The sequence below is a fragment of the Prinia subflava genome, chromosome 9 (assembly GCF_021018805.1).
Source record: "Prinia subflava isolate CZ2003 ecotype Zambia chromosome 9, Cam_Psub_1.2, whole genome shotgun sequence".
Classification (NCBI taxonomy): Eukaryota; Metazoa; Chordata; class Aves; order Passeriformes; family Cisticolidae; genus Prinia; species Prinia subflava.
The window spans coordinates 12131987-12143725 of record NC_086255.1 but is presented as its reverse complement, the minus strand read 5'-3'; the positions used below and the strand labels follow the sequence as shown (position 1 = coordinate 12143725).

General features: G+C 45.0%; 1 protein-coding gene across 1 annotated transcript in view; it reads left to right on the top strand.

Moving 5' to 3' along the window:
* Positions 1–298: 298 nt before the first annotated feature.
* Positions 299–11739, top strand: part of NEURL1 (neuralized E3 ubiquitin protein ligase 1) — a 142758-nt gene continuing 131317 nt past the window's right edge. The window contains exon 1 of the mRNA XM_063405378.1: positions 299–571. Coding sequence (XP_063261448.1) covers positions 487–571 — 85 coding nt within the window. The 5' untranslated portion in view covers positions 299–486. The remainder of the gene's footprint in view (positions 572–11739) is intronic.

Here is an 11739-nt window from a genome sequence, read left to right as displayed (position 1 = left end):
AGGCTGTGGAAGCGGGTTCAGGGCCAGCAGGTGTGTGAGAGGTCCCGAGGTGACAATGGAAGGGAATAACGTCCCGGACCCTGCGCCTGCCCCTCGGGGTTTGCGGTCCTACGCATCCCTGTGCTGGGGGCGGGGGTTGGCAGCGGTGTCCCCACCTGTCGCGCCAGCGGTGGAACATCTGGGCGGGGCGGCGCGGCCCCCCCGCGGAACAGCGGTGTCTCCATGGCGACGGGCGCGGCGGGGGGGCTGCGGTGCCGCCTCTCCGCCCCGCCTAGCCGAGCCGAGCCGCGCCGAGCCGAGCCGAGCCGAGCCGAGCCGAGCCGAGAGCCGAGAGCCGAGAGCCGAGCGGGGCGGGGGGCCCGGCGGGCGGGACCGCGGCTCTCGGCGCACTCGGAGCCGGCGCTGCCCTCCGCCCTCGCCGCTACAGCCCCTAGGGAGAGAGACCCTGCGCGGTGCCGCCCGGCCCGGCCCGGCTCGGATGCCGCCATGGGGAGCCGCTTCTCCAGCATCCCCGCGCTGCCCCGCGGCGGCCAGGGCCGCCTGCACCGCGCCCGCCACCACCGCCTCAAAGGTACGGCTCGGTCGGCACCCCCGGCACCCTGCGCGCCCTCGGCATCGCCGGCACCCTGAGCATCCCCTCAGGACGGGCCCGCGCGGTATCCCGGGCACCTGCGGCAGCCCGGAGCGGGATGGATGCTCTGGACACCCCGGGATGGGATGGGCACTCAGGCAGGACACCAATCCTGGGTACCGCAGTTTGGGATTGGATCCCTAGGCACACAGAGCACCCTGAGTGCCCCACGCCGGGCAGGGGTCCCGGACACCTTGGGACAGGCTGTGCTCCCGGGGCAGGATGGCTCACGCCCGGCACCCCGAGCCCTCTCGCGGTGTGAGCCCCCATGCCCTGCTCGCAGCACCGTCACTTCTTCCCGGCAGAGCCCCAAGGGTGCCTGATGAGTGCTCGGGTCTTTCCAGGCAAAGGTACCCTCGGAAAGCAAAGGACAACAATTGAGGGCAGTAAGACCACCAAGAGTCCCCGAGTCCTTATTGGTGAATGAAGGCTTTGCTTTGGTGTCTCTTCTGAGTTCTCCATGAATGTGTGTGTGCATGGGACTGTCAGTCCTGTTTGGAGGAGGGCAGGCAGTATTTGGGGTTTCTTGTCTAGCCGATGTGGCTATTCTGTTCCTCATAAGGATGCCATCCACCCCTTTTCTGAACTCCTGGGGACCTGTTGGCACCGAATGGGATAGGGGTGACTTCTGTAAAGTGGGCAGGAGAGCCTGTCAAAGGGCTCCTGTATCTCTGCTCTTTTTTACCCCCATTTGCTGTAAGTAGGGAGGGTGGTAGCAGAAAATAGCCCATCATTCATGAATGCAGTTTTCTTGGGCAGCAGTACACACACGCACTGTGTTCAGCCCTGCCCGGGTACCTCTTCTCTAAGGTCATTTTCACAGCCAAAGGCACTGGCTGATGGTGGTAGAGGATGTCACACATCTCTCTGTAAGCAGGGAGTGAGGGGAGGTGCTGCTCTAACAGCCATTTCAGATTATAACTTGTTGCAGCTTCCTCTATGTGTTGCAGAATTTGCAGCCACCAGCACGTAAATATAGGGATGCTGCTGTTCACCCTCATTTTTGCTGGGCTTTTGGATACTTCTTTGGCATGGTCTATGGAAAAGGTTAATGATTAGCTGGGCAACTGGTTGTTATACGGAAGGATTTTCTGATACTTGCATTATTCTTCTGCTGAATCCCTCTGCCCCTTTCATCTGTACTTGAGTGATTTGGAGCAGTTGTGTGAACTGAGGGTGGTGTATCATGGCTGCTTCAGTGGCCATGCAAGGAGATATAAGGAATGTTCATAATTCTGTCATGGACAAAGTCAGTGAGAAACTCAGCCCAAGCAATGGTGCTACTTCAAATTAGACTGGAAAGGAGGGGGATGCTGAATCCTAAACATTGAACCATCATCCTCTGTCAGTGCAAACATGAAAGCACACACAATGCTGTAGTTGCTGGTATGCAATTGTGAACTGCCAGGGAGGATTTGTCTCTTTAAGAATCATGCTGTCAGCTGGAAGTCTTTCTGGAGCAACCTTAAGCAGATAAGAATTTATAAACTGAAGCCAGAAGGGACAGACACTGCCACTTAATCCATTAACAGTGGCTTACATGAGATTTGGAGGATGCTCTGTATGAATCACCTTATTTTGGGGGGAGGGGGGAGAGGGGTGAGTTGTGTGTTAATGGCACTTCGTTTGTATATTCTTCCTTTAATTTACATTTTAATTAATTTTCTACCTGTGCTGAGGCAGCAAGCAGAAATATGGTCAAGATTGTAATGCAAGAGAGGATTGAAATAATTTTTATTTGGAATAAAGAGTGAACAAGGCATTGCCTTTGTTGTAGAAACTAAGCAACTGCCAGGGACAATATGTGCCTTTTCTGTCTTTTTTGAAACCAGACTGCCTCAGGTCCTACATTTAAATGCAGAATAAACAAGTCTGATTGCATTTGACAGGTTTCTGTAAAATGGATTCGAGGCATAGCAGTGAAAGTATGAATGTCACACAGTTTTGTTACATATCTGCCATTTAACATTTTGTAACGTGTATTTTAGTTGAAGGTTCCCAGTCGTTCTTCCTTCAGTGTCTGGCTTAGTGTTAGGGTAGGGATACTGAACTTTTAGAAGTTGGCCACCTTCTAATACTTTTTTACTCTGTGACAGCCTCTTCCTAACCTGGTGCTGGGGTGATTAGGGCTCATTCTTGCTTAAGAAGAAGCTATGATTGCATTGTTTCCTAAGGTGATCTGTGGACTTTGAATTCAGTCCCTGTACCTTACAATTTCATCCCACCTAAGTAAGATCTCGGCACATGGTAGAGCTGTCGCCCACTTGTGCTGAAAATTTTTATGTCTTTCTCTTAGGCCTGCTAAAAATGGTCATCTTTAGTTACATAAATCTTCTGAAGACCATGTGATACTTTTGGTGGTGGTGAAGGCATAACACACAAATCTCACGAAGACTGACATGACTAGCAGAATATTTGCTTTGCTCTAGATGGTAGTGCAAAAGGAGGAAAACTCACAACTTGATTCTCAGGCTTAAGCTGCAGTTTTAAAAGCAGGCAGCTGAAATAGGCAGGTTTTTACAAAGGTATCTGCAAGAGCAAAACTGGAACCCCAGGCTGATGATTTTAGAGTTGCTTTTGAGTAAGGTAATACTTCCAAATCTATTCTATCCAGCCAGTTATAAAAGCACTTCACATAACTGTTCACTAGGAACCACTAGTGAAAACTGAACTCCTCCAGGACTGCAGGTGATCTGATGCCATGGTCCTGATATGGCTGTTAACCTTTAAGTCCTGGCCAGTGATTGGAAGGAGGTTCTCACTTGGTGATATCATGATGGGAAGGTTGAGGTGAGATTATTTTCAGAATTCCTGCGAGTATTTCCCTTCCCATAACCCAGATGTAGTTTGTCAGGGGTGACAGAAGGTTATCCTTTGTGTACTTTCCTAATGCTGTGCAAAAGATTATGATTATCTGGTAACAATCTCCTTAAGGATGCAGCTAGATAAACTCCAGGAAATTTTTGCTGTCCACCCTCTTTGAAATATGGTTTGTGATAACTATCAAACAAGGTGTGTATGGCTGTTTGGAGGGGAGCCAAGTGGGAAAACTCCAGCTGTATCAAATCTTCTGAATTCTGAGATGAAAAAGATCAGCCTTCTCATCAGTGGCTCTGTGTACTGTTTATTTACATGTGTCAGGGCAGTCTGCATTGAACCAAGGAGACTTCGTTATTTCTCGAGATGCATCCTCAGCTCAACCCGTCTCCCTCCCCCAAGGTTCTTCCAAGATAGTCTATTCAATCTCCTCGATTAACTATTTTTTCTGATCTTGGTGTAGCTCATTAACTTCCCTTCCTTGTCTAGTGTTACATCTTCCCAGTCTCTGGCTTTTGCATTCCTTCCTTAGGTACTGCTCAACCTTGCTGGAAGTGTTTAACTCTTCCTCCTGTGAGGAGTGGGCTGTGTGCCCTGTTTGGGCTGTGATGCAGCTCCCAGATGTGCTGGTCCAGGATGCTAGAAAAGAAGCTTTTCTAGTCCTTGGGACAGAAGTGATATACAGGATGCTGTCTCCTGTGCTCCATGGACATGTCGCTCTTTATCCTCACTGGTCTCGTCCTCAGCTCCAAGAAGGCTTAGCCATTGCTGTAGACAGCAGATCAATATTACATTGTAAAAGCTAAGAAGTATTACTGTCTTCTCTCTTAAATCCTCTCCTCCAGCCTCCTACTCAGGTTGGTACTCTGTCCTGACCCCCTCTTGCTTTGAAAGGTAGAATTCCAAGGTGAGTGGCAGCAAGTAGGATTTCTTCCTGTTGATTTTCTCACAGGTCAATGCACCTGTGATATTTATGCAAAAGAATGCATGCACAGTATTACAGAAACAGCCCCAGCTGCCAGGGATCCTCTTTTCAGCAGTGCTGATTACTCATGGGTTTTTCTTTTTTATTTGTATTACAGTGGCATCCGGAGGCTCCCATCAAGATCTTAGTCACGTTGAGCTGGGTGCTCCTGTGGTTGCCTGTGCTTATTGCTCATTCATCCAGATAGCTTTTACTCATGGGTCTGGGTGATGTCTGTAGGATGATTTGGGGTTTATACCTTCAGAGTATCACATGAAGCAGTCTGGCACCTCAACAGAACAGTCCTTAGTCCTTTCTTTTGCTGGGACACCCGCAGTCAGAGTCAGCAGCGGTTTGCTGGAGGGTGTTACCTCCTCTCTGCCTGCAGCCCCCAGCCTGTTGTGCAGCCCTTGACCAAGGGGGCAGAGGCTTTCCTGCATTCCCTCACCCATGGAGGGTACCATTACACAGTCTTTGCCTGCATTTGCAGTTGCTGTTCCAAACAGCATTGTATCCCACTGACACATAAACATGTCAGACTTTCCTCCCATTTCACTGGTGCTTTATGAGCTTCTGAAATACACGTAAAAGATTGTAATCTGGCTGGCGTAGGCATTTCAATAATTGTGTGTTGTTGAAAGACTGTCCTGCTGCCAGATCCATTTTGTGCACTCACTAGATAAAACTAAGGAGGGAGTAAAAGGTTATCAGGGACTGATGGTCATAGGGCTTAGATGTTGAGGTGCATCACAAGGATTTTTAGGCATCACAAGCATCTCATTGGGGGGATAGCAGCAGTGATACTCTGAGATAACCTCAGCTCCCATTGCTGTCATAATTGGTTCTTCTTTGAAGTATGATATTATTTTCTTCCAGCCTTACAGGGTCAGAAGTTTCATCATCCAAGGCTTTGAAGGATGTGTCCTGCTTCCTGCCCTTCTGCTTTTACTCTGTCCTGGGTATACTTTTCTCCCTCTGACCTGTCAGTGTGTCTGGGTTGTGGGTATAAAGTTTTTCCTGCCTGAGGTTGTAAGGTTTGTATGACCTTCTCCCAAGAAGTGGATTTTTTCCCAAGCTACTGAACTTTGATTTATTGCATTTAAACTGCCTAAAATTGCTCAGTGTTCCAAACACAGCAATTTATTGATCTTACTTTTCCTTTCCCATTGTGTGTTTCAGAAGGGGATGAAGCCTGTTGGTGAAGCAGGTACTGAAGCTGAAGCTTTTCACAAATTTCCCAGGAAATCATGTGGTTTCTTGCCCATGGGTGATTCTCTGTATTTCTCAAGTGCAAGAAAGTCTACTTTTGAAAACCATTAGGAACCAAAACATCAGTTAAATGATTGAGCTAAAAATATTAGTGCCAGGCTCAGTAATTAAATAAAGCAAATTAAATACTTAAAATTATAAGAGAAGCCAAACAGAGGAAAATGGAGGCCATTAATAGATTATTTTGTAAATGTGTTTATTATGTGTAGTTCTGGTTCTTCCCCATCCAAAATCTCAGGAAAGATACAGAAGAACTGGAAAAAATTCAGAGCTTGGCAACAAGGATGGTCACAAGTCTGGATTAATTTCATATAAGAAATGATTGAATAAACTAGGACTCTTGTCTGTGGAAAAAGGTACAACTAGAATGGAAATGACTGGCAAGTAAAGAAGGGGAAGAGCTCCACTGTTCGCTGTCTCTTACAGTACAAGAATTAGGAGGACATCAAATGAACAAAAGGGAACTGTAGCCATCTGCAGTAGGTAGTTGCACAGTAGAACTCATTATTGGTGGATGCTATGGATGCTAAAATGCGTCCACTTTTAAGGGAGACTGGAGGAAGTAATGAAAGAGGAATCCTTTGACGTTTGCGACAAAGACCACACATTTGTTCTTCTCATTTTGACTTCCCAAGGGCATCTTCCCAAGGCTACCTGTGTTTAGCTGATAAGACTAGTGCTAAAATGAGAACTTAAAACTTCAGTGGAAGGTGCAGCTGGGTTGTTCAGACATTGCAGTGGTAAATGGAGGGATAGAGCCTGCTCTGGTGTTGCCTGGTTTCTAGCTGGATCCATCCTCTTTATCATAAGCATGCCTGCCTGGTTGTTTACAGGGTGGTTCATTGCCATGTCCATGTCAAAGTCATCCACAGAACATCCAGGCTTTATTTGGGAGGCAGAGGAGATTGTAACCAGCTCCCTGTACAAGCTTTCTTGGATGAGACTGTGTCTCCTGCATACTGTGATTTTGACAAATACAGTTGCTTTTCCATTTGTGGGCTCTTTTTGAGTAAGAGAAAGCAGGTTCTCTCTGCTTACAGTGACCTCCTAATGACAGAAGCCTAAGTAGCCTCCGCTTAATTTTGTTTCCTGGACTGCTGAAATAGCAGGTTTTGTGGATATTCCCATATCTGGGAAGATTTCTAATACAGCGGCTCGGAAGGTTTCTGATTTGGCAGCTGTTCTTACCTACTGCTGCTAGGATAATTGCAGGAACCAGCTACTTCTGCACCGCTGAAATTGTTGCCCATGACAAGTACATAAGTACACGTTGTTTTACTTAAGGTGTGTACCTTCAGGTGGCTACTTATTTCAAGATGGGGATCCACATGAGCTCTGACTTGGTCTGCCTTGAAATTTTAGGGCATCTGAGAAATCCAATTCTGAGTTGTGTCAAGGAATGGGATGCACAATACTTGTATTTCAGGATTGGCTTCATCTAGAAATGGTTGATCTAAGATTAACCTTAATCACAGCAGTGTGCAGGTGCTCAGTGCTGTGCTGCGAACTGCCAAATCCCAAAGTAGTTTCTCACTTACATCACAGCTCCGTGCAGGTGCTCACTTTTGTGCCACAAATACCAAAGTAGTTTTGGGGATGAGAGCTGAATTTTAACTGAAAGTTAGGATGTAACAGTGTAAAATGTTACATGTTTTAGGATGTAAAATTTTTCTTGTGAGTGTGATATATCCATGAGCCTAGGATACCTTTTGGCCAGGCTAACTGGGGCATTGCTAAGCTGAGTAGCTGGCAAGAAGGGCAGACACTTGTATATTTACCCATACTAAGATCTGGGTTACTACAAAACTCTGGTTAAAACTGGGGGGGATAGGTTTTCTTCTCCATTTGCTCATGGGGAGCTCGAGATGGTAAAAGTGTGTTGTTATAAGATGCTAGTTCATATTTACACTACTGGTTATTTGGCCTTTCAAGTACAACATTAAAATAGGGGTTTGTTTTTAGATTATAGGGTGGAGGATGCCATGGTGGTATTATGTTTATATAATCCTCCATTAGTCCACCTCAGTTCAACTTGTTGCTGAAACATAGGGAAGGAATCTCAGCTCTAAGAAAACTGTCAGGTTAAACTGTAGGGCTGTTTTATGCAAAATTTTGAAAAGTAAATATTAATAGTTCTTTGCCAGCCTCAGAGATAAAATTTCATTGCAGGTTTTTTTAGTTTCAAAAAACCCACTTGATGTAAACTTTTTTTTTAAACAATAGTAACATTTACTAAAAAATTTATTCTAAAGTAGGGACATTACTTGTGGAGTCTCCCTCCTTTATTGTTCCTTCCTATTCAGTATTTGAGTTTCACACTGATAATACTGACACTTTCCAGATGCTTCTGCATGGGTGTAGGCATAGATTCATGTTTGACTTAATCTCATATTTTTATGATATGACCACAACACCAGTCTAGCACCAGTGCTTGGGAAGATCTGTTCATCAAAGCAGTGGCTGGGGTGCTGTGTAACTAACTGGTGCCACTGTCAGTAACTAGCAGTGGGTTAGCAAAAAGGGAGCCTGGCTTCTGAAGAGACAAAGGACAGATAAGGCAAGCAGAGCTAGATACAGAGCTTATTTACCATCCAGGTTCCATATTTTTGTCAGAAGGTTAGTTTAAATCTCCTCCTTAGGTGGTATCTCTTTAATATAACATTAATTGTATTGGTATTACTCATGATTTCTTTGATTTGGGTAAATGGTGCCATTGTGTTTCTAAATATCTATCTTGCTAGATCATTTTTGTCTGTGATGAATGCCTATTTTTTATACTTAACAAGTATTTACTAGGCAGGAATGGAAGAAATGGTTTCCCATAGAAATATTGAGTCACTGCAGAAGACATGACACAAATAACTGCAAATGTTGCAAACAGAATCTGTTACGTGAGTGAGTGAGTCACTTCAATAGATGTGACAGAAAATGGAAAAGACAAAATGTTCCTCAGTAATTGATTATGTTCATCAAACACACAAAGAGGAGAAGTAGTTGAAATTTACTTTCTTTATTAAAAATGCAGGAAAAACATAGTGAAGGACCTGGGTTACCCCTGATGTTAGTTCTGGATTTCTACATTCCTACTCCCATTTCTGTATATCATTCAGTGTTCCTGTTTTAATGGTATGACCCCTCAAAAATCACATCCTTAACAAGCATGAGATGAAATAAAGGTGCAAAAAGTTATCCCTAATTAAAACCATGAATACTTTTATTTTTTTTTTAAACAAGGTTTAGAGTTGAGATGCCTTATAAGAGATAAGTTCTGATAGCTGAGAGCTTTGCTCCTCTGCTTGAAATCTGCCTTCCAGTAGTTGTGGAAGAAAGTTCTTACCATCTGCTGGGTGGAGATCATCTGGTGTTCTGTGCATTACCTCTGGTTATGTACTGGAGGGCTTAGCAGAGAGGTTAAAAAGCAGCTTCAGGTTTCCAGCAGAGAAGTCATGCAGGTGGGACCTGTATCAATGAGTGCAGTGAGCTCTGGTTGGTCTTGCCCACACAAAGTGTGTTTGGTGGCTGAGCAGACACTGTCAGTCTCCTGTTGTCAGTCCAACATGAAGCCCAGGAGGAGAAATTACAGAGTGATGGGTGGGAACAGTGACTGAGGGTGAACTCCCAATTTGGAAATGTTAATGCTTCATCCATTATTAATAACCCCACTGCAAAAGAAAAAAATGCTTTGCTGCAAACGAAGTTGTGACACAAGGAAGTAGCAGGCAAAATTAAAATTTTATACTTGCTGTGGTCTTACAATAAAGGTTTTGTGATACACATCCAGCAATGCTGCTATAAATAGTCTCGTTATCTAATCTTCCAGCTCAGTGTATGACAGAAGATTACAAGTAAGAAAACATTTCAGTGTAGCTTTTAGCTGTTTTCCCACTGCTTCCCTTGCTCCTGCTGGAGCATTATTATTGTGTCCCTTGTAATTCATATGGAGACAACATTATTCAGCAGTACAGAATGTCACTAGGAGGAGGAGAGTTCAGAGAAAACCCAGAAGATTTATGACATAGTTTAGATAAGGCCATGAAGGAGCTGACATGAGAGAAGTAATGACAATTCACAGTCCAGCAGCATTTTTGAGGGGGTACTGAGAACTTCTTCATGCCAATTCCATCAGGTCAGATACAGAGCGGAGCAATCTTTAATAAGGTGTTCTACATGCTTGATTGCAGAGGGAATCCTTTTGCTAATAAATAATCCAGACACACTGAGCTCTGCCCACATGGGTCTAGGACCTGATCCAAAACCAACAGAAAGTCCTTAGAAAATTTCACAGAGGCACAGCTAGAACAGAGAAAACCTCTTTTTCCTTTTGATTTTATTTCTCCTGGGAGAAGGAGGAGCTGGTTGGTAGACAGGGAGGTTCCTTTCCTCCCCTCTCTGTGCCTTGCTGGTAATGCAAATCCTCATTTTTGACCCTTCCTTGGAGGTTCCCCTGGCCTGTTTCACATGGGGCACCTGAAGCCACTGATGAGTGCTGGATCCTGGGAAAGCTCCCCTGGAGCAGAGGCAGCTAAAAAGGACTCTCTGCAGTCTGTGTGTGTGGACACAAACAACCCTTCCCCACAGAGAACTGAAGGTCACTTTCTAAACTGTCATGGAATTTTCTTGTGTGACCATAGGAGGGGGCAGGAGGGAGTACGGCTGTTGTAGATCTGGAGCCCCATGAAACCTGAGCCATTCTCTTTTAGGTGTATGTGAGGAGTTAGGAAGGCTTTGAGTGTGTGTTCAGACCCCAGCACAGCTCACCTGCTGCAGGGTGTCTTCCCCTCCATGTGGCTTGGAAGAAGCTCTCCACCAGCACTCTGTTGGCCCATGTCCAGCCACCTCCGTGGAGCATGGTGGTGGGAACACATGTTCTACAGCCATGGCCAGCTGCAGAAGTCTACTTCTTGTGCCTTCATCACACCTTCTTATGGAGGAGCTAAAGCAGTAAAAAACCTTGAGGAACTGAACCTCACCACGGCTGTTGCAGGGAGGGAGGAAATAGCTGGTGTCATCCCCTCATCCTGAAATAGGCTGACCTGGAGCCTGACACTGCTGGGAAATTCTTTACCAGTCCTGATTCTGGTATTCCACCTTAAATTCCCAGGCATAAGCAATTACAAGGGCTGGCAGGTGAAATGCTCTCTGGACATGGGTTTTCTTGTGCTGTAGCCTATTCAGCAGGAAGGAGTTGCCTTCTCGTGAGTAGATTCTGTAGGCAGATCAAATTTGCTGTTGGAACAGAGATTTGATATATAGTAAAATGCTCCCAGGTGTGCTTCTCAGTAGTGCATCTGGGCCAAAGCAAGGATTCATTAATAAGAGGCACCCAAACCATATTACACACTGCAGCAGAGCTGGAACAGAGTGCTTTTGCTCTGATTCAGGGAGCTGATTGAATTCAGTGACAGATGCCAAGTATTTATGTCCTTGCCTGAGTTTATCTTTTAAATTTGAAAGTGTTAAAAGCAAGAGTTATTTTTGGAATAAACATATTAAATAGTGATGGAAAGCTCCATCTGGGTGTTGGTGGGATGGTATTTCATTGTTACATGTTGTTGACCAAAATGTACTGCTCAGACCATCAGAACAGAAAACTGTGGGGGTAATACATTGCTCTAGATTTGCATCAGAATACTGGATCTCAGAGGGCCCTGTGACTTTGCTTGTGACATTAGTTGGTATCATTGTCACACAATTGTAATATTTCCTGTAAAGTTCCAAAGAGCTGTCCATATTTGTACATTAATATATGTGTGTGTGTGTGTGTGGGGGGGTGCTATTTGAATTTTATGTTTTTTCTCATACTGACAAATGTCCAAACTCTAGAGAAGCTGTTCATTGCCTTGGAAACCATTACCACCCCACCTCTTGGTTGCTCACTCTCCTTCCTACCCGTAGTCTTTTGAGCTTCTGTATTTATTCTGTAACATCACCTAAAATTGCCCCAGCTTTTATTTTTGTTTATGGCTATTCATTTATAGTTTAAAATTTTTTTTTTTTAATTATCATCTCCATAATGAGTATGCTACCATTTTATTTAGGGTAAAACACGTAATTATTA